The sequence below is a fragment of the Takifugu flavidus genome, chromosome 4 (assembly GCF_003711565.1).
Source record: "Takifugu flavidus isolate HTHZ2018 chromosome 4, ASM371156v2, whole genome shotgun sequence".
NCBI classification, from domain to species: domain Eukaryota; kingdom Metazoa; phylum Chordata; class Actinopteri; order Tetraodontiformes; family Tetraodontidae; genus Takifugu; species Takifugu flavidus.
This window is the reverse complement of record NC_079523.1, coordinates 18,303,349-18,328,733: the sequence shown is the minus strand read 5'-3', so window position 1 is coordinate 18,328,733 and position 25,385 is coordinate 18,303,349. Positions and strand designations below refer to the sequence as shown.

The 25,385-nt window shown below is 45.2% G+C and overlaps 2 protein-coding genes, 2 long non-coding RNA genes, 4 other non-coding genes and 1 pseudogene across 32 annotated transcripts in view; 2 read left to right on the top strand and 7 right to left on the bottom strand.

The window, feature by feature from the left end:
* LOC130523563 (NACHT, LRR and PYD domains-containing protein 12-like) overlaps positions 1–3,667 on the top strand; it is a 401,914-nt pseudogene extending 398,247 nt beyond the window's left edge.
* Positions 1–25,385, bottom strand: part of LOC130523562 (NACHT, LRR and PYD domains-containing protein 12-like) — a 669,815-nt gene that overhangs the window by 335,010 nt on the left and 309,420 nt on the right. The window lies entirely within an intron of this gene.
* LOC130523615 (uncharacterized) lies at positions 10,731–11,304 on the bottom strand. The gene is made up of 2 exons (XR_008949932.1): positions 11,072–11,304; positions 10,731–10,989 (listed from the first exon to the last, which is right to left on the bottom strand). It is a non-coding gene; the product is annotated as an uncharacterized LOC130523615 (long non-coding RNA).
* On the top strand, positions 11,313–16,856 carry LOC130523628 (uncharacterized). The gene is made up of 3 exons (XR_008949949.1): positions 11,313–11,371; positions 15,822–16,732; positions 16,842–16,856. It is a non-coding gene; the product is annotated as an uncharacterized LOC130523628 (long non-coding RNA).
* On the bottom strand, positions 16,129–17,350 carry LOC130523591 (uncharacterized). Its single transcript, XM_057028955.1, has 2 exons — positions 17,054–17,350; positions 16,129–16,981 (listed from the first exon to the last, which is right to left on the bottom strand). The coding sequence occupies exons 1-2, from the start codon at positions 17,348–17,350 to the stop codon at positions 16,490–16,492; spliced, it is 789 nt and encodes a 262-aa protein (XP_056884935.1). The 3' UTR covers positions 16,129–16,489.
* Positions 21,777–21,895, bottom strand: LOC130525167 (5S ribosomal RNA). Its single transcript, XR_008950429.1, has one exon. It is a non-coding gene; the product is annotated as a 5S ribosomal RNA (ribosomal RNA).
* Positions 22,890–23,008, bottom strand: LOC130525063 (5S ribosomal RNA). Its single transcript, XR_008950343.1, has one exon. It is a non-coding gene; the product is annotated as a 5S ribosomal RNA (ribosomal RNA).
* On the bottom strand, positions 24,050–24,168 carry LOC130525166 (5S ribosomal RNA). Its single transcript, XR_008950428.1, has one exon. It is a non-coding gene; the product is annotated as a 5S ribosomal RNA (ribosomal RNA).
* Positions 25,165–25,283, bottom strand: LOC130525061 (5S ribosomal RNA). The gene has a single exon (XR_008950342.1). It is a non-coding gene; the product is annotated as a 5S ribosomal RNA (ribosomal RNA).

Here is a 25,385-nt window from a genome sequence, read left to right as displayed (position 1 = left end):
AAGCCGGTGCAGGACCAGAGGTTTGTTGCTTGTAAGCTGTGTTTTGCTCTGGTACATGTTGATTTTTATTTGTCTTCTCTCAAAATAATTGTTATTTTAGACTAAGAGACTGCAGGTTATCAGAGACCAGCTGTGATTCTGTGGCCTCAGCTCTGAAGTCCAACCTCTCCCATCTGAGGGTTCTGGACCTGAGCGACAACACGTTGCAGGATTCAGGAGTGAAGCGGCTCTGTTCTGGACTGGAGAGTCCAAACTGTAAACTGGAGACGCTCAGGTCAGTCTTCATTTTTCTACCTATATACCAGCTGCTAAGATGGTGAAGTGAGGCTGTTCTCAACACTGCTGTGATGCACCACATTAAAAAAATTCCTTGGAATATCGTGAATTCAGGTCTGACCCAACTAAGAACTAACGTAGGTTTAGTACTGACGCAGATAACATGCAGACCTGCACCGTATAACCTCATCCTGCATTTTTCAGATTAGAATACTGCAGTTTATCAGAGATCAGCTGTGACTCTCTGGCCTCGGCGCTGAGGTCCAATCCCTCCCATCTCAGAGAACTGGACCTGAGTCGGAACCAGCTGCAGGATTCAGGAGTGAAGCTGCTCTGTGGTTTTCTCCACTTTCCAAACTGCCGACTGGAAACTCTGAGGTAAACACCATTCTCAAAAATGTCCATTATTCCATCCGAGGGTCCTCACACTTTCTGAGTGTGTGTGTTGTGCCCAGTTCCTTCAGGAGGGAGGGCCACACGGGGACCACTTATTCATGATAAATTGATTTAAGGACAATGAAAAAGCCGACAGATGGTAACCAAAATTAGACAAAACTAGGTGAGGGTGCCTGGTAGACACCAGCCAACGAGGAGGGAGATGGTGAGGGAGACAGGAAGTCATCTAAGACAGGTTGTGCCTTTAAAGATGAGCCACAGGTGAGATGGATCTCCATGATGAGATGGGAGGGAAAGAGGTGGGAGAACCTGGGAAGAGTGAGGCCAGAACAATATATATTCTCCTTTGGAACAGTGCAAACCTGAGAGGTTGGAATTGTGGTTATTACATATTACTATCATTTTTTAACCTGTAACTAAATTAAATATTTACAGATCATGCCTTTGATTAATGTTTCAGATTAATACTGGTTTCACTTATAACCTTATAAAAGTTTCCCTTCTTTATTTAGATTAAGGAGCTGCAGCTTATCAGAGATCAGCTGTGGCTCTCTGGCCTCGGCGCTGAGGTCCAATCCCTCCCATCTCAGAGAACTGGACCTGAGTTGGAACCAGCTGAAGGATTCAGGAGTGAAGCTGCTCTGTGGTTTTCTCCACTTTCCAAACTGCCGACTGGAAACTCTGAGGTAAACACCATTCTCAAAAATGTCCATTATTCCATCCGAGGGTCCTCACACTTTCTGAGTGTGTGTGTTGTGCCCAGTTCCTTCAGGAGGGAGGGCCACACGGGGACCACTTATTCATGATAAATTGATTTAAGGACAATGAAAAAGCCGACAGATGGTAACCAAAATTAGACAAAACTAGGTGAGGGTGCCTGGTAGACACCAGCCAACGAGGAGGGAGATGGTGAGGGAGACAGGAAGTCATCTAAGACAGGTTGTGCCTTTAAAGATGAGCCACAGGTGAGATGGATCTCCATGATGAGATGGGAGGGAAAGAGGTGGGAGAACCTGGGAAGAGTGAGGGCCAGAACAATATATATTCTCCTTTGGAACAGTGCAAACCTGAGAGGTTGGAATTGTGGTAATTACATATTACTATCATTTTTTAACCTGTAACTAAATTAAATATTTACAGATCATGCCTTTGATTAATGTTTCAGATTAATACTGGTTTCACTTATAACCTTATAAAAGTTTCCCTTCTTTATTTAGATTAAGGAGCTGCAGCTTATCAGAGATCAGCTGTGGCTCTCTGGCCTCGGCGCTGAGGTCCAATCCCTCCCATCTCAAAGAACTGGACATGAGTTGGAACCAGCTGAAGGATTCAGGAGTGAAGCTGCTCTGTGGTTTTCTCCAGGATCCTCTCTGTGAGCTGGAGACTCTCAGGTCAGGAGGCCTCTGTTGGTCTTTTCTAATTTTCTTCACATTTTCTGCTTTTCTCTTCATTTTCAGATTTAGAAATGTGTTTATTTGCCCATTTATTCCTTTTCCAGGCTGTGGTGCTGCAGCTTATCAGAGATCAGCTGTGGCTCTCTGGCCTCGGCGCTGAGGTCCAATCCCTCCCATCTCAGAAAACTGGACCTGAGTCAGAACCAGCTGCAGGATTCAGGAGTGAAGCTGCTGTCTGCTCTCGTAGAGAATCCAGACTATGGGCTGGAGACATTGAGACAGTAGCTGGTTGAAGCCAGTCAACTCCCGCTCATCTGCTGCATCACTCACTGACCACTGGTGAAGAGCATCTGTGGAAACATCTGCCGTCTACTCCCTCCATAGATGAAAAATTCACTTTAAAAAGCGCTGGTGGACTTTCAGGAGATCAGTTGATGGTCGACAAAGCAGAAGCAGCTTCGCCTTGAAGTTAAATTAGTTCCTGGTATCACGCAATGCATCTTTATAAAGTTCTAAATGGCTCCTCGGCCACTCTTAGAAGCATGAAAACATTCTCTTAATTGTCTCTTCAAATGTCTGTATTATACGTTACTATTTTACATCATGCCTTCAGAATCTTTAGGGTTTAGTATTACTGTCTCTGTGACATGGAGCATTGGAATATTTCAGCTGCAGCCAGCAAAAACCCATCAGAATGACGGCTATCGGTGGGAACCGCAGGTCATTTGACTTTAGTCAGTCTGTTCAATGTTATAGGATTTATTGCAATCTAATAAAAACTATGAATAAATGTGGGAAATAGGAAATAAAAAGAAGCAAAATGACCAAATAAAATTCCCACAAATACTGTAAATTTAAAGATGAGAACCTGCTGCACTGTGCCGTGCCCCTTCTCTATTGAGAAAAGCCCAAGTGTGTCCTTCAGTCACCTCAGACATTCAGCCAGCTTTTAATACCTTTGTTCATGTTGGGAGTGGTTGTATCAGGACCCGAAAGCAGGCGGGACACGGTGGCGTATCGTTCCCAGAAGCTTTATTAAAGTTTATAGAACTCAAAAACGGCGTGGAGACCACGACTCGTGCTTAATCAAAACAGGGAATGTAAACTTACGACAAAAAGCAGTCCATGAAGGATTAAGAAAAAACAATAAACCGATAACGGGTTCAAAAAGTAATCCACAAAGGAAACAGTCTCACGAAAGTCCAGGAGGGTACAGCCGGGGTTCTCCGAAAACGACAAAACACGCCAACGCTGGCCAACCGTGAGAACAGTCCATAAATAGGTGGCTTGATTACAATAGTCTGCAGGTGCACCAGTCCCCGGCACCACCTGTGGCTGAGGCATGGCTCCACCACGCCCCCCGCAGGAGAAACCCTGCAAAAGAGTTCCCAGAAACTGGGAACCTGACAGTTCAAGCCCAGAACGCCCTGGATTATTCCCACTGAAGATGGAAAAGCAGGTGGAAAACATGAGTTATTGTTAACTGTACTGGTGTATGACTAGAGCGCATTACTGGACCACTATAAACTTGTTGTTTGTGGTTTTTCTTTCTTTGTGGAGATTAACACGTTAAAAATAAATTGCACTGGTTCAGCAGTTGATCTTGTTTTCTTATTTGACCTATACGACACAATTTCACAAAGCTAAACATACATTTTTACAGAATAGTTTTATCCTTCCGATTACCAGCACCAGCTATTCAAAATATAAAATGTAGCGGGTTTTAAAGTGAACTGAATGATGTCTGCCTTGTCTCTCCTCTACCTGTCCTCCCCCTTCTCCTCCTCTCTCCCTACCCACCCACCCCCCCATCAGCAGGATGCCCCTCCCCCCCCCCTTCCTATGAGCTTGGTCCTGCTCAAGGTTTCTCCCTGTTAAGGGGAGATTTTCCTGTTGATTGTTAGGGATCAGGCCCTGGGATTCTGCATAGCACCAAGTTTGACTACAACAGACATTACAAATAAAGATGATTTGATTTGATTTAAAAATAAAAGAACTGCGCCTGAAAATGAAGCAGAAGCAATAAAAACCCAACACCAGCGAAGCTTTCGAAGAATCTCAGATATTGATGAAAATTCTGGAAATTATGATGGAGAGATATTTTTCTCATGGCTCAAATTCCACAGCTATTAAGTGATTAAATGGATTTAATGGTGATATTCTGGAGTCCACAATTTCAGGTGAAGTTACACTGGGGAACAATTTGAAAATATCCTGTTGAAATGATTCTAAATTATTCTGATTAAAAATAAAATTGGCACGCTGATTCCAAAATTACAGTCATTTCCCCCCAGCCCGTCAAGTTTTGAAAGCTTCTCCTCCAGATCAGCAAATTTCCCCTAATGAGCTGTAGTCAGACTGGCCAGCTGATGACAACTGGATCAGCTCCGTTGGTGCCGTCACCATTAAGAGGTGTGTGCAGCCCCCAAAAGGTCAGAACTGTCAATATCCTATAGGGACACTTTGAACCAGAGGGGATCCTATAGATCAGGGGTGGGGAACCTTTTTCATATCGAGGGCCATTTCAATTTTTATAAAGTCCTCCGAGGGCCATACTATTATGAACACATACCTAGGGATGCAAAAAAAAAGACGAAAAAAAAGTCTAGAACCACTGTGTCTCATGATTGCTGCATTTGAATTAGAATTATTTATTTAGCACACATGCATATAAAATCACCAAAAAAATAGAATAAAATGACAAACAAGTAAAATATGTTTACATGATCTTACAAAACAATAATAAAAAAGGTGCAGAGTTGAGGCAAGAGACCCGTAAGGGCCTGTTCGAGGCCTCTACTCTGCAATACAAAAACTGCAATACAACAATACAATACAACAAGATATTAATAATAAGAAAATAAATGAAAAGAAAGAAAGATAAAGACAATAATAATAACAACTAGAAAGCACTCGGAGAGCGCAGACCTCCGCCAAGCGCAACAATTCCTGGCATCTTGTGATTTCCACCATAAATATTAGTCCCACATATACTTTGACTACATATTTAGATTCCTTGACCATAAAAACATACCGTTAGCCACTGGAATCATAACAATATACAGTATGTCTTTGTTCAATAGTTATTCACGAAAAAAAAATCACGCTTTGAAACAATTTTACTTTGTCCGGCGCGAGGCACTCCTTCAGGAACTCTCCTTCGGCGTGAGGTTTCAGTTTCGTGACTATTAATTCACTCACCACAAAACCTGCATGCGTAATATTCTCTCTGTCGGTACATGGTCGTGTGAAAGCTGCTTGTTGAGCCTCCAAACTCCAACGAAGAGCGTCAATTTTATCCAAACTCATCTGTCCTTTCAACTCGTCGAGTTTAGCGTGTTTCGAGCTGTAATGGCGCTCGAGATTTGCCTTTTTCATCACTGTCAGCGCCTCGCCACAAACTAGGCACACTGGCTTGTCTTTTACTTCAACAAAGAAAAAATCATTTGTCCATTTCTCCTGGAATACACGGCATTCTGCATCCACCTTCCTTTTCTTAACAGTCGCCATGATGCATCAATTTTTCTTCCGTGTCAATCAGTCCAGCCCCCTACGTACATCCCATGCTGTGTTCACTGACCCTGACCTTGACTCGGACATAGCATAACCGTCTGTTTTATCTCAGAAAATGGGAAAATGTTTCCTCTTGTTACGAAAGAAATTTCAGGATACAAAAGGCAAAAATACGCTACCGCTGCTACTCGCAGCTCGCAGAGTTTAGCGAACGGTCCCACTGTATAAGTGCACATATAAAATATAAAAATCTTATTGCGTTGCGGGCCGGTAGAAATGGTCTCGTAGGCCGTATACGGCCCGGAGGCCGCCCCACCCCTGTCGTAGAGAATCCACACTATGGGCTGGAGACATTGAGACGGTAGCTGGTAGAAGCCAGTCAACTCCCGCTCATCTGCTGCATCACTCACTGACCACTGGTGAAGAGCATCTGTGGAAACATCTGCCGTCTACTCCCTCCATAGATGAAAAATTCAGTTTTTAAAAAGCGCTGGTGGACTTTCAGGAGATCAGTCGATGGTCGACAAAGCAGAAGCAGCTTCGCCTTGAAGTTAAATTACCGTATTTTCACGACTATAAGGCGCACCTAAAAGCCTAGAATTTTCTAAAAAAAACTACGGTGCGCCTTTTAACCCGGAGCGCCTTTTGTATGGATTACTGGTAATATTGGTTAATCGCGGCTACCGTAGTCAGTAGGCGTGGCCGAGGTAACAGCAGTAAATTCAGTCCCAAACCATTTCTGTCTGTAAAGACCCCAAAATGGCTCCTTGCAAAAGACGCGCTTACGACGCAGAGTTCAAACTGAAGGCTATCAGTCACGCAGTTGAACACGGAAATAGAGCAGCGGCAAGAGAATTTAACGTGAACGAATCAATGGTGCGGAAGTGGAGGAAGCAACAAGACGACCTGCGCCAGGTAAAGAAGACTCAACGGAGCTTCCGAGGAAACAAAGCAAGAAGTGGATTAACAAAGGAACTGCAGCCGCTAGATATTGGTGTCAATGGGGCATTCAAAGCTAGACTGCGAACTGCGTGGGAGCGGTGGATGACGGACGGCGAACACACGTTCACCAAGACGGCGAGATGGCGCCGAGCGTCATACGTCACTATCGGCCAGTGGATCGTAAATGCCTGGGCATCGACCGTGGTCCGAGCTTTCGGGAAGGCAGGGATTGTCACTGAAATGCCAGACAACACCAGCGACACCGACCCTGATGACGACTTTGACGAGACGGAGCCGGCCATGTTGGACGCCGTATTCGCACAACTGTTCAATTCGGACACTGAAGAAGAAGAATTCGAGGGATTCCTGGATGAGGAATGAACTGATAAAGTGAGCTTTACGTGTTTCTTTTGTGTGTTTACAACTGAACAAGGCTGGTCATACTGTGAATATGGACATTACCGTTTGAACAACGTTGTTAAATTGCTATTGCTATATTGCTATTGCTATCGCTTTGCACTACTTCGAGAGTTCGAGTTACCCTATATTGTGTTTGCACTAACATTTGATTTACCGCAACGGTACTACGTGATAAAAATGTTGCACTAAATCGAAGATTTATTAAACTCCACTATCCACTTGTGATAAAAATGTTGCACTGCCTGTTATAACTCGCTGTTATTAAACGAACTGTGTTACGCGAAAACATACGTCACTCGGGAAAAATAATAAAACAGCTGTTTATTCATTTTGGGAGTGAATGGAGTTGTGAGAACGCCGGTCTGTATTCTATTAATAAAGTTTGACTGACTTATCTGACTGTTTCATTGACATTCCTTTTAGCGCAGCTCGATCTAGTGAATGCGTCATGAAACCACAGGCACTACGCAGTTTCTATGCTATGCGCCTTATAACACGGTGCGCCCTGTGTATGAAAATATTTCTAAAATAGGCCGTTAATTGAAGGTGCGCCCTATAATACGGTGCGCCTTTTGGTTGTGAAAATACGGGTAGTTCCTGGTATCACACAATGCATCTTTATAAAGTTCTAAATGGCTCCTCGGCCACTCTTATAAGCATGAACACATTCCCCTCTATTTATTTGCAGGTATCACTGCCATCGGAGCTGCATAATGACTGCCGGCCCCGTTGAAGTGATTGTGCATATTTTTTGTGTGTGTTTCTGTGCTCTGTGCCTCTCCTCTCCTCTCCTCTCCTCTCCTCTCCTCTCCTCTCCTCTCCTCTCCTCTCCTTCTCCTTTTCCTCTCCTCTCCTCTTCTTTCCTCTCCTCTTTCCCCTCCTCCTCCTTCTCCTCTCCTCTACCTCCCCTTCACTCTACCTCTCCTCTACCCCTCTCCTCTCCTACCTATCCTATCCTCTACCTGTCCTCCCACCTCCCCTCTCTCTTTACCCGGCCATCAGCAGGAGGGTCCCCCTACATGAGCCTGGTCCTGCTCAAGGTTTCTTCCTGTTAAAGGGGAGTTTTTCCTTGCCACTGTTGCTTGTCTGGGGTCAGGCTCTGGGATTCTGGAAAGCGCCTTGAAACAATTTTGATTGTATAAGACGCTATATAAATAAAGATTGATTGATTGATTGATTCTCTTAATTGTCTCTTCAAATGTCTGTATTATACGTTACTATTTTACATCATGCCTTCAGAATCTTTAGGGTTTAGTATTTACTGTCTCTGTGACATGGAGCATTGGAATATTTCAGCTGCAGCCAGCAAAAACCCATCAGAATGACGGCTATCGGTGGGAACCGCAGGTCATTTGACTTTAGTCAGTCTGTTAAATGTTATAGGATTTATTGCAATCTAATAAAAACTATGAATAAATGTGGGAAATAGGAAATAAAAAGAAGCAAAATGACCAAATAAAACTCCCATGAATACTGTAAATTTTAAGATGTCAAGAATGGAATATCAGCTTATTTAATCAAACATAAAGTGAAAAGGCCTCCTTTAAGTTTACTGCAAAAACAAACACAAAATCAAGAGCGACACACGCCAAAAACGTCTCATTCTCTCTTCTGTCTCCACTCATTCTTTTATATTCTCTTAAGATAATGGGGACGGGGTCGTGTGATAACAAACCAACCTAATTGGGGACTATATTTTTGTTGCAAGAACTTTGGCTCTTCAGAAGTTTCTATGTTGGCTTCCACAGATTGTGCATCCGCTAGAAACTCAGTGTTTTTGAGGAACTACCAGGAGTGGCTGGAGTGGAGGCCAATGACGCTATAGCTACATATAGCTACATATAGATCACCGTTATCCTCAACCCAAAAGACCACCAGTTGGCGCAGCAATACTAAAGATAGGAGGTTGTTGTCGTTGCGCAGACGCGGAGTGATATCACGCACAAACGTGCCCTATGTTCTATATACCGTATGTTCGCGACCAAAGGGCGCACCGTATTAAAAGGTGCAGCCTCAGTTACGGGTGCTATTTCTGTATTTAACACATACATCAGGCGCTCCGGATTACAGGGCGCGGGCATGGTAAAACATACCGCTACGATAGCTTAAAAGAGGCATGCTAGCGTGTATTTAGCAATTTTGCAAATGCCGGCAAGTCGAACAACCGACAACAATGTTTACAAAACTAAAATTTTCGTATTTTGTTATTAAATCCCGGAGGGCTGAAGCAGGATCGCTGTTAAAAATGTATCAGTCCGCGCTTCCAGTTCTGGTGCAACGTCCAGTTCTAAATGTATGAATCCGGGTATTGACGTTTCAACGTCCCATCAGTAAAGGGAGAGATTTGGATATAGTCCCCCTGAGGTGGTGTTTTTAGAGCAGGTCTTAACAACTTTCTCTTTGCCTGATAAGAGGTCCAAACATTATTTCACTTCCCTATAAAATACTCTAAAATTTGCCATTCAAGATTTGTTGTTATTAAGATAAAGAAATGCAACATTTCCCCCAGAGAAACGATGGCGATGGAAAAAGCCCTGGCTGTGTGTGTGCATCACACCAGGCGTGGGTTCTCCTCTCTGTAGTCATGTGGGTCTCCTTTGAAGGGCAGATGAGGAGGTTGGTTACAGATTCCCCTCAGAAAGATGATTACGGTGCCAAAGGTCATCACCGGGGTAACCAGGAAGTCGGTCTACTCTACGAGCGATGCCGCTCCAGTTATCCTTCTCCTGTCAGGACCAGACATTTACGCCACTTTTGATCTTTTTAAATCAGACTTTGGGTTGAGGACTCTGAACCATCTGAGCTCATTGTCGTCGTTCTTGTTGCACGTGTGTTTAATGATGTAGTGGCTCCTCCACAGCCGGCTTGATCTCTGCGTACAGCTGATGGCTCGCTCCTCCCTCTTCTTGTGGTTTCACAGCTCCACACAGACACCAAAGCTCAGAACTCAAATGAAGCTACTGATGCTTCTATATCTCATGTGTTTAAATGTTTCTGGAAATGTACTGGCAGCGTGTGTGACTCGGGTCACCAGTCCGTGTCTCCCAGACTGTTTCTCAAACATCAGCTCACTGCGGGACTTCACACTGTCGTACTCCTCAGCCGAGGCAATGTAGCCCACTGAGCTGGATCGCCGCGGTAACGCTCCATCCCAGTACGGCTCTGCCTCAGCAGGGCGGGTAGTCGGCCGCTCACAGCGGGAGTCCCGTCTGTAGTCGGCCGCTCACAGCGGGAGTCCCGTCTGTAGTCGGCCGCTCACAGCGGGAGCCCCGTCTGTAGTCGGCCGCTAACAGCGGGAGCCCCGTCTGTAGTCGGCCGCTCCTAGCGGGAGCCCCGTCTGTAGTCGGCGCTCACACGGGGAGCCCCGTCTGTAGTCGGCCGCTCATAGCGGGAGTCCCGTCTGTAGTCGGCCGCTCACAGCGGGAGCCCCGTCTGTAGTCGGCCGCTCCTAGCGGCAGCCCAGTCTGTAGTCGGGTGCTCATAGCGGGAGTCCCGTCTGTAGTCGGCCGCCGCTCATAGCGGGAGTCCCGTCTGTAGTCGGCCGCGCTCCTAGCGGGAGCCCCGTCTGTAGTCGGCCGCTCACGGGGGAGCCCCGTCTGTAGTCGGCCGCTCATAGCGGGAGCCCCGTCTGTAGTCCGCCGCTCATAGCGGGAGCCCCGTCTGTAGTCGGCCGCTCATAGCGGGAGTCCCGTCTCAAACCAGATTAAAATTGTGCTATTCAGCCACCTATTTTATTTTTAGAGCTGATTCAGAAACATTCTAATAAAGTGAGACTCTACAAGGCAAATGTTTCTTTTTTAAGGCTCTTTATATGTGATGCAATTCTTATTGTGCAAAACAGGCATTTAGTGCATCAGATGTTTGGGTTGGTAATCTTGCCCATGAAGAGGATATTATCTGAGCTGTGGTCAGTGATGATAACCATGAAGGGACGATTGAACTTCAGGGCTGGAACATAATTATAGGAGTGAAGTGTTATTGCGATGCCTGTAGCAGCTGCGGCAGTGGCTCCAGCCTCATCAACATCCAGGGTAGCTTGATGGACAACCTACAAGAAATACCAGACATAATTAATTGTCAGAAAGAAATCTGTGCTCATTGTTGATGCTGTTCCTGTTTTACATCTTTACCTCTGAGACTGCCAGTTGTTGCCCCTCTGCAATACCACTCAAGTCTGCTCTGTCACCAAACATGTCTCATCCCCATTTCAGTCAACACAGTCTTCAGTGAGTATGACGTTTTGATGGAGAATTTGGGAATATAAACACTGTATTTCCTGGGGAACAGACACAACCATGAAGTGACGGACAGGAGCCAACCGCCACATCAATAACCAAGAGTTAGACGTTGAGTCTCCATTTTACTTCCTTCTGGTAACGTATTGCGTCACTTCCTGTCTTCTCAATCGTTCGTTGGTTGCATTGTGCACGGTGTGTTGTATTCACTTAATATTGAACACTTGGTGTGTTGTATTCACTTTACTTAAAATTTGAACACTTGGGACATTCTAGTCACCCGATAACAACAGTGAGAAACAACCCATTAAACAAATACCGGGCTTCGCCGATTATCAGCGTTAGCATGGCCTCACCGTCTGTTCCACCCGGTGTCTTTGTCTGTTCAGCATGTGAAATGTTTAGTTACTCCTCTGCCTCCCTTAGTGAAGGAATAGGTGCAGAAAGTGGAGTTTATTTACGGCTATGGAGGCGAGACTTAGTGAGCTTTAGACGCGGTTCCGCAGCTTGGAGTTAGCTGGAGTTGCGTCAGGTAGCCAGGAGAAGCTAGCTGCTGCGGAGCCGCCTAGCGTAGCTACAGGTAGCGGTCCCCCGGCAGCAGCCGAGCAGCCGGCTAGCCAGGGCGGCTGGGTGACGGTTCGTAGGAAGCGTAGCCCAAAACAAAGGCCCACGGTGCCCCACCACCCGCTTCCCGTGGCTAACCTCTTTTCCCCACTCGGCGACACACCCGGAGAAAACCGACCCTGGTAATTGGTGACTCTGTTTTGCGCTACGTGAAGCCGACTCCAACGACCATAGTTAAGAGCATTCCGGGGGCCAGAGCGGGCGACATAGAAGCAAATTTACGGCTGCTGGCGAGACGAAAACGTAAATTTGGTAAAGTTATTATTCACGTCGGAGCCAACGACACCCGGCATCGTCGTCCGAGGTGAGGTAACTAAAATTAACTTGGAGTCGGTGTGTAACTACGCAAAAACGATGTCGGACTCCGTAGCATTCTCGGGTCCCCTCCCCAATCTGGCCAGCGAGGAGATGTTTAGCCGCATGTCGTCGCTGTCACGGTGGCGCCCCGATAACCAGGTGGCCTTTAGACAGTTGGAACACTTTTTGGGGAAAACCTGGTCTGATCAGGAGAGACGGTGTCCATCCCACACGGGATGGTGCCTCTCTCATTTCTAGTAATTTGGCTAATTTTATTAGACCCAAAGTGACCTGACAATCCAGGGTCCAGACCAGGATGCAGAGGTGTAGTCTTACACACCTCTCTGCTGCTTCCATAGAACCCTCATCCACCAACAATAACATATTTAACACTATAGAGGTAGTCTCTGTTCCACGGTTAAAAGTTCACCAAGCACAGAGCAGGGGAGCGGTCAATCACCATAATCTTATTAAAATTAATACCAAAAAACTAATATCACAATTAAGTGTGGACTGTTAAATATTAGATCTCTTTTGTGTAAATCCCTGTTAGTGCACGACCTGATAGCGGATCATCACATTGATTTATTTAGTCTTACTGAGACCTGGTTTCAGGAGGAGGAGTATGTTAGCTTAAATGAATCTACTCCACCTACCCATCTTAATTATCATATTCCACGTGTTACTGGTCGAGGAGGGGGAGTGGCAGCAATTTATCACTCCAAGTTATTAATTAATCCCAGACCGAAACATGGCTTCAGTTCATTTGAAAGCCTGACTCTTGGCATCACTCATCTGAACTGGAGGACAGAAAAGCCACTTCTGTTTGTAGTTGTATATCGGCCCCCTGCTGGGCCACATTCAGAGTTCCTGTTTGAGTTCTGATTCTTACCTGACTTGGTCCTTAGAACGGACAAAGTCATTATCATTGGAGACTTCCATATGGACGTTATAAATGACAGCTTTAGAAATGGCTTCATTTCATTACTTGTGTCAGTTGGTTTCCTCCAGCAGATAAACCAACCAACTCACAGCTTCAACCACACCCTAGATCTAGTTCTGACTTATGGTGTTGAGGTAGAACATGTGTCAGTGTTCCCTCAGAACCCCCTCCTGTCAGATCATTCATTGATCACTTTCACATTTATGATTAAGGCTTCTTCTATGCTCAGAACAAAGTCTTACTATAGCAGATGTCTTTCAGATAATGCTGTAGCTAGGTTTAAGGAAGTGATCCCTGTGCTGATCCCAGGACCACCGTGTGTTTCCCCAGGGATCAGTCATTATAATCTTAGCCCTGCTGAGGTCGACTCTATTGCTGAAGGTGCAGCAACCTCACTGAGAATCACGCTTGATTCTGTTGCCCCCCTGAAAAAGAAAATAGTAAATCAGAGGAGGTGTGCCCCCTGGTATAATTCACATATCAGGACCCTCAAGCAGAAAGCACGCAGACTGGAAAGGAAGTGGCATTCTTGTAAAATAGACAGCTATCATGTAGCCTGGAAAGACTGTCTATTAGTTTACAAAAAGGCCCTTCGCAAGGCTAGAACAGCTTATTTTTCTTCTTTAATTGAGGAAAATAAGAGCAACCCCAGGTTTCTTTTCAGCACTGTGGCCAAATTAACTAAGAGTCACAGTGTTTTAGATCCACATATCCCGTCTTCCCTTAGTGGTGAAGACTTCATGAGCTTCTTCACTGATAAAGTTCTAGCTATCAGAGAGAAAGCTAACCAGGCCATCCCGACAACTGGACCATCACCAGATGTGCTGACTGTGGGAACATACAGGTTCTTCAACGAGCCTTAAGCTCCTTCAGCCCTATATATTTTTCTGAGGCGTCATTGCTAATTCAGAAATCCAAGACCACCACGTGTCTTTTAGATCCCATCCCAACACACCTGTTGAAGGATGTTCTACCACTGATAGGCAGTTCTATCCTGGACCAGATCAATGGTTCTTTAGTGTCAGGTTATGTATCCCGGTCCTACAAGGTGGCAGTGATTAAGCCGTTGCTTAAAAAACCATCACTGGATCCTGACGTATTATCAAATTATAGGCCGATATCCAACCTTCCTTTTATCTCTAAAGTTCTTGAGAAGGTGGTGGTGACTCAGTTACTGGAGCACCTGCAGAGGAACAGCCTGTTTGAGATGTTTCAGTCAGGCTTTAGAGCTCATCACAACACAGAAACAGCACTTCTTAAAGTCACTAATGATCTTCTCATAGCTTCAGATCATGGACTGGTCTCTATTCTGGTTCTGCTGGACCTCAGTGCTGCTTGTGATCCAGTTGATCACAGCATCCTGTTACAGAGACTGGAACATGTGATTGGGATTAAAGGGACAGCACTAGACTGGTTTAGATCATATTTATCTGATAGATACCAGTTTGCTCATGTCCATGGTGTTCCCTCCTCATACAGTAGGGTTAGCCATGGAGTTCCTCAAGGTTCTGTACTCGGACCAATCCTCTTCACCTTGTACATGCTTCCCTTAGGGAACATTATTCGGCAGCATGGGATAAATGTTCATTGTTATGCTGATGACACTCAGCTTTATTTATCCATGAAACCCGAGGAGACAGAGAAGTTAGTGAAGCACCAGACCTGTCTTAGAGACATAAAGTCCTGGATGTCTTCAAATTTCCTCCTCCATAACCCAGGAAAAACTGAGGTCATGGTGTTTGGTCCTGAACCTCTCAGAGATAGATTAGATCACATGATCACTCTAGATGGTATCTCATTAACATCTAGTCTCTCTGTGAGGAATCTAGGAGTAACTTTTGGCCAAAATCTCTCCTTCAACTCACACATTAAATTAGTCTCTAGAAGTGCCCTTTTTCACCTGAGGAACATCAGAAAGATCAGGAAGCTACTGACCCACCGTGATGCTGAAAAGTTAGTCCAGCATTTGTTACTTCCAGGCTGGATATTAGAGTTGAAACAGAGCAACCCAGCAAAACCCTGCGTGAATCAACAAAAGACACAAACACAGGTACCTTGCAAGGGAGAGCGAGAGCAGCAGTTCACTCTGGAACACCCTCCGTCGCTCTGCTGCTCCCCTGCAAATCTCCTTCCTTTATTCACATCAGCTCATTATCCATGTGGAATTTTCACCTTCTCCCAAGATGCTTTTAGGGTTTCAGATAACAACCTCACAGTAAATCTGGTGCTCTGGACAAGTGTACGAAATCAAGAGAGGTGAAAAACACTGTTTCTTCTCCATGCACTTAGGTGCTAAACATACAAATGCATTTAAATGATAACAATATAATAATTATTCTCTCTCTCACATACACACACACACATACACACACATTTGCTGTAGAAAACACTGATAATGAGCACATTTGACATTAGGCCCCTCACCTGAACATTTCAGTAGGGTTGATGTTCACCTGTTTCATGTCAGTGAAGACATCAGAGGCATGGAACCTGCATCCATCCTCACTGGCAGCCAGTGTTTGGAGTGGGATCAACTATCAAAATTCAGAACCAAAACATGTCTGTGTTTGAACCTGTAGCCTCCTTTTAGCTGAGCTGGTGGTACCGTCACTACTAACGTACCGTTACAGCTGCTACGCGGACATTGGGGGTTCTCAAAAGGGGCCCCGTTACCTGCTCCACTAGTTGCTGTAGCTCAGAAACACGTCTTTAGCTGTCTCCCGTCTATAATGTCCAGATGGGACAGTTAATGGATTAATGGAGAACCTTTCTGTGTTCCAGCCCAACGGTCGGAGCAGGGAGTGCATCTTCTCAGAGATAGTGCTGGAAAACAATTACACAGCTCTGCAGAATGCTAAGGTTGAAGGCTGGTACGTTGCCTTCAGTCGGAAAGGGAGGCCCATCAAAGCCTCCAGGACAAGGCAGAACCAAAGAGAGGTCCACTTCATCAAGAGGCTCCACGCAGGCCCCCCTCCCTTCCCCAACATGGACCAGAGCAAACACTTTGAGTTTATCTGCTTTTCAGCCACAAGTCGAGCAAAGCGTAACAGGAAATCAGGCACCGTTTCCTAACAGCGAGAGGCAGATATATAACAGATCCAACTTTATTTTTGTATATTTTCATGCAAAACTGTACATTGAAATATGGCTTTAACACAATAATTGTAATAATATTCCTGTAAAATGGTGATGTGTAAATAAAGAAAGAATAAAGGAAAGTGACAAATGATTTTGGAGGCTTGTTTCAGAGGTGAACAATGATGGTGAGTAAGACACAGAGAGGGATGAGGAGAGGTAAATCTCTACCCATATAAGCTGTGATCTTTTGAAGACAATTCAGATCATTTCTGTTTGCAGTATCCTGCACGGTAGGAAATCTAGAACTACTTTATAAAAACGAACACTGCCACCTGCTGGACATATGGTGCATGCACATTTAGATGCTCTATTTAAATGACCACGAAAAGAGAACTCTGAACATCATAGATTGGCCAGAGATGATCAGCTGTCAGCCACAGAAGCAGGAGACGTCCACGCATTGTTACTAACAGTGCACAGTGACTGTGGTAGGACGTGGAGATGCTGGGAGACGTTTGGTGGAGCGTCTGGTCCAGGAGGAGGTGTTTGGAATGAACCAGAGTCTGGTCCAGGAGGAGGTGTGTGGAATAATCCAGGGTCTGGTCCAGGAGGAGGTGTTTGGAATGAACCAGGGTCTGGTCCAGGAGGAGGTGTTTGGAATGAACCAGGGTCTGGTCCAGGAGGGGGGTGTGTGGAATGAACCAGGGTCTGGTCCAGGAGGAGGTGTTAATAACCTGGTTTGCAGCACGGTTGATGGACTCATCTGTTGCTCCTGCTGTTGCACACTGGCTCTGCTCTTGCTCAAGGTCATCAGCATCAATGTTGCACATGCAGCCGAAGCTGCGGGTCGTTGTTTTGAAGGCCTGAGGCGGAGCCGTTGTTAACACATGTAACTCCTCGCCGCCCTTATCATCGCGTTGGGGTTTTGGATCTACCTTCGGCCTCTGATGGTCACCTGATGCCTCAGTCACCATGAAGGCAACGGACAGCGGCTCAACAAGAGTTGACTGGACCGGTTTGGACGGCTTTGACCCAACTGGAGTGTTTTCCTCTCCGCCTGTCCTCAGTCTGGGCAGCGCCACACAGGGATCTGAATCAAGGGTGGGCCCGACACCACGTGTTGGGTTCCTAAGAACCTCAGGTTCCTCCTTATATCTGCTGTCTCCTTTAAGATCTGCATCCAACCATGCATGCTGGGTTCCTGCGGTGGTGTGCTGCCTGTGCTCCACCATCACCGTCCTCCATCCACTGTAGGGCAGGAAGTCTGACAGACTGCTGATGTCACTGTCGATGTCGCTGATGCTTTCGCTGTCGCTGTCGCTGTCTTCCACTCGTCAGTCTTACTACAGCAGCACCCCATCTTCTGCAGCCTGAAGCAGAAACAACAAAAAGCCACTGCCATGACCACACACACTCAGTCAATAACAGATCCATTCGCTGCTCCCGCCTCGTGGAGAAAGAGGAAAGTTCTGCCTCGCCCCCTCCCCAGCCCAGACTAGCACAGGTGAGGGGTCCCTGCCAGTCATCAGGGCGTGAGCAAGGCCCAGCTAGGCTACAGTTTGAGAGGGGCCGGCACATGCTACACAAGCCCCGCCCTCACCCCACTGTGACTTGCATCAAACCAGCCTAACCCTCATGTGCACGAGCCCCGCGCACGAGTCTGCACTGACACGAAGATAGGAGGATATTATCTGAGCTGTGGTCAGTGATGATAACCATGAAGGGACGATTGAACTTCAGGACTGGAACATAATAATAGGAGTGAAGTGTTATTGCGATGCCTGTAGCAGCTGCGGCAGTGGCTCCAGCCTCATCAACATCCAGGGTAGCTTGATGGACAACCTACAAGAAATACCAGACATAATCAATTGTCAGAAAGAAATCTGTGCTCATTGTTGATGCTGTTCCTGTTTTACATCTTTATCTCCGAGACTGCCAGTTGTTGCCCCTCTGCAATACCACTCAAGTCTGCTCTGTCACCAAACATGTCTACCATCCCCATTTCAGTCAACACAGTCTTCAGTGAGTATGACGTTTTGATGGAGAATTTGGGAATAAACACTGTATTTCCTGGGGAACAGACACAACCATGAGGTGACGGACAGGAGCCAACCGCCACATCAATAACCAAGAGTTAGCCGTTGAGTCTCCATTTTCCACACCTGTGTTTCATCCATTTCAGCTATTTGGTAACATGAGCGGCAGAAATTGCATTCTCCAGTTTTGCCATGTCGTCCGGCAACAGCAGCAACATGGAGTGAGAGCTGTTAAATGGGAGGTGAAGGACCGATGTGTTAAACATCTGGTCACGATAGGTTTCAAATCTCTTCTCAATATTCATCCTCTGAACTGGAATCTGAAAATTCAAAGTTTCATGTTTGTAAATGAGATTCGGTTGAAGGTTTTGCCAAAGACTGTGGACTTCAAACCTTGGTCTTTTCATCCACCATGAATAAGTCCTCCTTGGTCAGATCTGGATCAAACGGAGTTTCCCATTTTCCTGTTTTACAAGTCATGGAATCACAGTTTGTTGTTGACAGTTTCAAATGAATAAGAAACACGCCTAAATCGCACCACATCCAGGTGTTTACCTTTAAAATAGATATAGCTGATTAGATACATGACTGTTGTCGGATCTAGACTTTCTACCAGTTTGTCAATCTTCCCACTGGTCTTCTCCTCCACATACTTGTTGATGGTGTTGGCGCTCTCGCTGCTTTTGGTGAAATCAACATTGAATCCATCTGCAAAGTAGGACTTTTTCAAGGTGTCCAGGAACTCAGGCTGTGGTTTGAAGAGGTTGTCCATAAATACAGCCGTCCCTTCACTGGTGACTTCATTCGCCTTCTTCGTCTTTTCAAAGAGGCTCTGAAAAGCCTGGTCTACATCCGTCTGGCTCAGCCATGTGCTGTTGAAAGCCAAACCTCTGAAAAGCTGTCGGTGGGTTGACTGGGGAGAAGAAGATGTTCTTGCCTTGTGAGTCAGGGTTAGCAGCTAAGCTCCTGTACAGCCTGAAGGCAAACTCTCTGTTGGCTGCAGTGACCAGTGAAAGGCTCTCAGTGCTGTTGTCAGCTGAGGTGTCCTGCTCCTTCTGGTTTTGACCAATGTCGTTCCCCACATGGCCTCTGGCCACGCAGATGATTATGGACAAAATCCAGACACACGGGCTGCGTTCATCTTAGTGAACAAAGACAGAAGCAGAAGGCAAAGAGCATCTTGGTTAGTGTTTGTTCTGCTGCTCTCTGCAACCACTTGTGCCTCAAACACACACAACCACAGCGGTGAGGGAACTGAGCATAACCCCCTCGTCATGACGACTGTCGTGATGCTGTGCACTCACCTTCTCCTGCTTCGCTGTTTGGCCCCCAAAGCCCCGACGGTGCAACGGCAGCTGAGGCTTTTACAAAATATCCTCCCCTACAAGGTGCTGGACTTTGCTTTTGTTTGTTCTTTATCTCTGATGTGCTGCTTCTGTGTAATCATTAGTTTATTAGTGCTCCAACAGTACCTACAACTTGATGGAAGCTGGAAAAACCTTCCCAAAGGCTCTACATTTATATTCATCTTTAAATGGTGCATATTAAAGTGCTGCTATAAGTGTACATTCAAGCAGAGAAGAGAAGACAGTTTCTGGACCCTGGGAGACAGAGAGTCCTCTTCCTCTGGGGGACTCCACTGCCCCCATGTGTCCTGACTGACCTGCATGGATCTCCTCCCCATCCTGCATTTGTGTCCAGCATCTCCAGTCCAGTACCATTTACCATGAAGGTGAAGCCTGCGCTCACTCTTCAGAAGGAAGGAGACTGAGGAGGAAGGAAAGTTCCTCACAAAAGGGAAGGACAACCTGTTATGTAATCAGGGGCCTTCATCATTGCTGAGGCTGCTGCTGAACATCATTGATTGTCCAGGTAAAGCCAGGCTGCATTACACAAACGCCAGAGAGCAGCTGAACTTTGTCCTCCAAAATATATTTGCACAGCCGTTTTCCACTGTTGTGTTTGCTGCCTGAAGCTCAGAGTAGAGGTTGGATTTAACTACTTCCAAACAGTGGACTGGTCTCACTGGGACAGTCACAAACCAAGAATAAAAACCATTAATGTGTCGTCTCTCCTCATCCTTCCATCTGAGCTCCTCTACCGTGGCGTCCGTTCACAGCTGGAATGATGATGACCGTGAGGTCCACATCTGCATCCCGACCACAGATGAGGCAGCAAACCTACAGCTTGTCAGTGTTACTCATCAATAAAACAGCTCATCACTGAACTTTAGTTTGGCTGCATTTTTATTTCATTTGATTTTCATATATGCAGACACCAAAGCCCAGACCTCCCAGTTCTGATCCGTTTTCATGTTTGTGAGGCTCCTCAAAGTCAGTTTAAAGTCATTTAAAAGTCTTTCTTTATCCAAATCATTTCTACAAGGAGCAGTTCCAATGGGAAAGAGAACATAGACAAACACTTTGCTTTTGAAGCTTTAAATTCAAGATGTTTAATGTTTAAAATGGTAATTATTCACTCTTTTTGAATTTGATGTCTGATCCCCTTTTAAGGAAAAGAAGAAACCTGAAGGAGCTCCACAGCTGAGGGGCCCGTCTCCCTGGGACGGACAGATGTGCATTAGCATCAGCCATTTATGCAGTGTATGGAGATAAGTGCAGGGCCCAGGGGGGAGCCAGGGGTCCCGGGCCCAGGGGCCCAGTGTGTGAAACCTCTGGGGCTGAACGAGTCCAGCAGCCTTGCTGGCCACCATTAGACTTTAAGGACAAATCAATACAATAGGTAATTTACACACCCACAAATAAAGTTTTCTCTGTCCCTATACAATAAAGAGACATTTCCAGTAACCCCATAATAAGAGGAAGGGCCTGATTTACTTTAGTTTTTTCATTATATAAATCATTGTGATGTTCTATTATCTATCCGGATTAATGTGGATAATCCTTGAAGATATAAGTTTAATCATGGATGAACTTATATATTTTACATCTGATAAGTTGCACACATCTTCAAGACAACATTCACCTTCCCATTAAAGTTTATCTTTATAACTGTGGATAAACACCTTTTTGAAAGTTCCCCATTTAACAGAAAAGAATAAACCGTGTGTTAATAGAAGGTGGCAGCAGATGTTATATTAAAATGTTTTAAAGTTATTTAAATATACATTCAATTCAGTTTCAGAGGCTTGGCGGAGCTCCGATAGCCATAAAGTTTGATCTGTTTTGAGTTGCTGTTCCCAGACCTGGATGCTGAAGTGATTTTGGCATCCATCCATCCTCCACCACTTATCCGGTGTAGGGTCGCGGGGGCAGCAGCCTAAAGAGAGAGGCCCAGAGTTCCCTCTCCCCAGCTACTTCTTCCAGCTCATCCAGGGGGATCCTCAGGCGTTCCCAGACCAGTCGAGAGACATAGTCACGACAACGTGTCCCACAGGCCAGAAAGGCCCGATACGACCTCCCAGGGAATACACCGGGAATCGAACCGAATAGTGCAACATTAAATCTCAGTGCAACATTAGTTAAATATTAAATCTCAAACGATGTACAATAGTGCAACATTAAATCTCAATGTTAGAAGTACTTAAGAAGTGAATTACATCTGGCTGGATAATTATCAGGAACACTGGCGGCCTCTGCTGACCCAGTGGAAGAGTGCAAAAAGCTTACAGCACCTGGTATTCCCAGGCGGTCTCCCATCCAAGTACTAACCAGGCCCGACCCTGCTTAGCTTCCGAGATCGGACGAGATCGGGCGTTCTCAGGGTGGTATGGCCGTAAGCGAGAGCAAGCGCAAGAAAATGGCCTTTTGAAGTTAATACACTCAAACTTATTTTCTTGAAACACTTATTCTGGTGGAGGTTGTCCATTTTGCTTTGTCACAGTCCAAACCTCAATGTTGGAGCAGCCTCCAATCCATTCCCCCCAAAAAGAAAAGGCTATATAGCCTATGAGCGTCATATCATCAAATCTGCCTACAACGGCTCTTGGATGAGAGGTGAAACGCCTTCAAAAAAATCAAACAAGATTCAACTCCGATAAATGAAATCAACTTAAAAGCAATGTGCCATGGCCGGGAATCGGTGCCATGGCCGGGAATCGATCCCAGGCCGGTGCGGGCCAGTTGACAATTGCTGTAACAGACAACCTGATTGAAACCTCCTGAAGACCCCAGAGGGAGAGTTCGAATCCAGCTTTGGGCATTATCAAAGAGAAGATATTTGATTGAAAAATTCACGATCATAAAAATGTTTAAAGAGCATAGCAGTGTCTGGGAGATTTATGAGCCACAAATGCTGCTCTTTTTAGGAGCACAGCCATCTATTCAACTGTAGTTTGTGTCATAGCGTAGTTTGATTGACAAATTCTAAATTGGAAGTAGCAGATATGAACAGGGAAATGCTACGTTATCTGCTTATTCTGTTACAAATAATCTGATGAGATAGGTGTGGAGTTAATTCAGTTGGGGATAGACAGATGGAAAATTAGTGTTGTTAGTATGATACTTGAGTTCTTTAGATATTGTTTTCAATTCAGGAATCTGCCGCCTTGAGTTGGCTTTTGTTGAAGGCAGAAATGTTGACAATAGTGTGGACCAAAGTGGGAAATTCAATTTTATTTAAACACAAACACACACACAATATTAAATCTCAAACGATGTACAATAGTGCAACATTAAATCTCAATGATAGAAGTACTTAAGAAGTGAATTACATCTGGCTGGATAATTATCAGGAACACTGGCGGCCTCTGCTGACCCAGTGGAAGAGTGCAGAAAGCTTACAGCACCTGGTATTCCCAGGCGGTCTCCCATCCAAGTACTAACCAGGCCCGACGCTGCTTAGCTTCCGAGATCGGACGAGATCGGGCGTTCTCAGGGTGGTATGGCCGTAAGCGAGGGCAGGTGCAAGAAAATGGCCTTTTAAAGTTAATACACTCAAACTTATTTTCTTGAAACATTTATTCTGGTGGATGTTGTCCATTTTGCTTTGTCACAGTCCAAACCTCAATGTTGGAGCAGCCTCCAATCCATTCCCCCCAAAAAGAAAAGGTTATATAGCCTATGAGCGTCATATCATCAAATCTGCGTAGATCGGCTCTTGGATGAGAGGTGAAACGCCTTCAAAAAACTCAAACAAGATTCAACTCCGATAAATGAAATCAACTTAAAAGCAATGTGCCATGGCCGGGAATCGATCCCCGGCCGGTGCGGGCCAGTTGACAATTGCTGTAACAGACAACCTGATTGAAACCTCCTGAAGACCCCAGAGGGAGAGTTCGAATCCAGCTTTGGGCATTATAAAAGAGAAGCTATTTGATTGAAAAATTCACGATCATAAAAATGTTTAAAGAGCATAGCAGTGTCTGTGAGGTTTATGAGCCACAAATGCTGCTCTTTTTAGGAGCACAGCCATCTATTAAACTGTAGTTTGTGTCATAGCATAGTTTTATTGACAAATTCTAAATTGCAAGTAGCAGATATGAACAGGGAAATGCTACGTTATCTGCTTATTCTGTTACAAATAATCTGATGAGATAGGTGTGGAGTTAATTCAGTTGAGGATAGACAGATGGAATATTAGTGTTGTTAGTATGATACTTGAGTTCTTTATATGTTGTTTTCAATTCAGGAATCTGCCGCCTTGAGTTGGCTTTTGTTGAAGACAGAAATGTTGACAATAGTGTGGACCAAAGTGGGAAATTCAATTTTATTTAAACACAAACACGCACGCGCGCGCGCGCGCGCACGCACACACACGCGCGGACGCACGCACGCACACACACACACACACTCATAAAATATTAAATCTCAAACGATGTACAATAGTGCAACATTAAATCTCAATGTTAGAAGTACTTAAGAAGTGAATTACATCTGGCTGGATAATTATCAGGAACACTGGCGGCCTCTGCTGACCCAGTGGAAGAGTGCAAAAAGCTTACAGCACCTGGTATTCCCAGGCGGTCTCCCATCCAAGTACTAACCAGGCCCGACCCTGCTTAGCTTCCGAGATCGGACGAGATCGGGCGTTCTCAGGGTGGTATGGCCGTAAGCGAGAGCAAGCACAAGAAAATGGCCTTTTGAAGTTAATACACTCAAACTTATTTTCTTGAAACACTTATTCTGGTGGAGGTTGTCCATTTTGCTTTGTCACAGTCCAAACCTCAATGTTGGAGCAGCCTCCAATCCATTCCCCCCAAAAAGAAAAGGCTATATAGCCTATGAGCGTCATATCATCAAATCTGCCTACAACGGCTCTTGGATGAGAGGTGAAACGCCTTCAAAAAAATCAAACAAGATTCAACTCCGATAAATGAAATCAACTTAAAAGCAATGTGCCATGGCCGGGAATCGGTGCCATGGCCGGGAATCGATCCCAGGCCGGTGCGGGCCAGTTGACAATTGCTGTAACAGACAACCTGATTGAAACCTCCTGAAGACCCCAGAGGGAGAGTTCGAATCCAGCTTTGGGCATTATCAAAGAGAAGATATTTGATTGAAAAATTCACGATCATAAAAATGTTTAAAGAGCATAGCAGTGTCTGGGAGATTTATGAGCCACAAATGCTGCTCTTTTTAGGAGCACAGCCATCTATTCAACTGTAGTTTGTGTCATAGCGTAGTTTGATTGACAAATTCTAAATTGGAAGTAGCAGATATGAACAGGGAAATGCTACGTTATCTGCTTATTCTGTTACAAATAATCTGATGAGATAGGTGTGGAGTTAATTCAGTTGGGGATAGACAGATGGAAAATTAGTGTTGTTAGTATGATACTTGAGTTCTTTAGATATTGTTTTCAATTCAGGAATCTGCCGCCTTGAGTTGGCTTTTGTTGAAGGCAGAAATGTTGACAATAGTGTGGACCAAAGTGGGAAATTCAATTTTATTTAAACACAAACACACACACACAATATTAAATCTCAAACGATGTACAATAGTGCAACATTAAATCTCAATGATAGAAGTACTTAAGAAGTGAATTACATCTGGCTGGATAATTATCAGGAACACTGGCGGCCTCTGCTGACCCAGTGGAAGAGTGCAGAAAGCTTACAGCACCTGGTATTCCCAGGCGGTCTCCCATCCAAGTACTAACCAGGCCCGACGCTGCTTAGCTTCCGAGATCGGACGAGATCGGGCGTTCTCAGGGTGGTATGGCCGTAAGCGAGGGCAGGTGCAAGAAAATGGCCTTTTAAAGTTAATACACTCAAACTTATTTTCTTGAAACATTTATTCTGGTGGATGTTGTCCATTTTGCTTTGTCACAG

Coding starts and splice junctions, on each gene's coding strand:
- LOC130523591 (XM_057028955.1), bottom strand. CDS start 17,350: ATGGTGGAGCACAGGCAGCACACCACCGCAGGAACCCAGCATGCATGG. Junction 16,982..17,053: donor GTGACCATCAGAGGCCGAAG/GTAGATCCAAAA, acceptor GCTCCGCCTCAG/GCCTTCAAAACAACGACCCG.